The sequence below is a fragment of the Gracilinanus agilis genome, chromosome 2, assembly GCF_016433145.1.
Source record: "Gracilinanus agilis isolate LMUSP501 chromosome 2, AgileGrace, whole genome shotgun sequence".
NCBI lineage: Eukaryota > Metazoa > Chordata > Mammalia > Didelphimorphia > Didelphidae > Gracilinanus > Gracilinanus agilis.
Window position 1 is genome coordinate 676,052,989 of NC_058131.1, and position 661 is coordinate 676,053,649.

General features: G+C 60.1%; 1 protein-coding gene across 1 annotated transcript in view; it reads left to right on the top strand.

Moving 5' to 3' along the window:
* Positions 1–661, top strand: part of SCAMP2 (secretory carrier membrane protein 2) — a 35,615-nt gene continuing 34,954 nt past the window's right edge. The window contains exon 1 of the mRNA XM_044659110.1: positions 1–139. Within this exon, the coding sequence (XP_044515045.1) occupies positions 83–139 (57 nt within the window). The 5' untranslated portion in view covers positions 1–82. The remainder of the gene's footprint in view (positions 140–661) is intronic.

Consider the following 661-nt stretch of genomic DNA (forward strand, 5'->3'; position numbering starts at 1 on the left):
TCTCCGCGGGGTGAGCGACCGAGTCTGGGTGCCGGGGCGGTCGTAGTGCCTGCTGAGCTAGTGGGCTTTTGCCCTGCCCACCATGTCTGCCTTCGACACCAACCCCTTCGCGGACCCGGTGGACGTGAACCCCTTTCAGGTATGGAGTGTCTCCGTAGTCCCGGGAAGACTCCGTTCGGGGGTCGCGGCCCGGGCCTCTCCCTCCAGGAGACGTGGCGCCCGAGGGACTGGCCTTGGGGCCAATCAGCTGGCCGAGAGCACGAGGCCTGGCCAATCAGGTGCCGAAGGGGGCGGGACCAGCAGGTGGACCGGCGGTGGAGGGGCGGGGCTGGAAGATCGTAGGTGGAGGGGTGGGGAGGGTGATCACGATTACCTTGAGGTTGGGTGAGGTACAAAGCTGGTAGAGTAATTGTAAATGAGGGGGAGGAGGGAGGGGACTGAGAAGTGGCTCTAGATAAAGAGGAGGGGGACAAGGAAATTGATTGTTAGAGAAAAGTGACCGAGAAAGTGGTCGTAAATAAAGGGGAGGGGACCAGGAAGTGGCTATTTAAATAAAGGGAGGGGGACAGGGAAAGTGGTTATAAAGAGGGGGTAGGGGTCCTGGGTACTGGGGTAGGGGACTGGGAAAGTGGTTGTAAATTGGTGAGACCGGAAGAGTGGT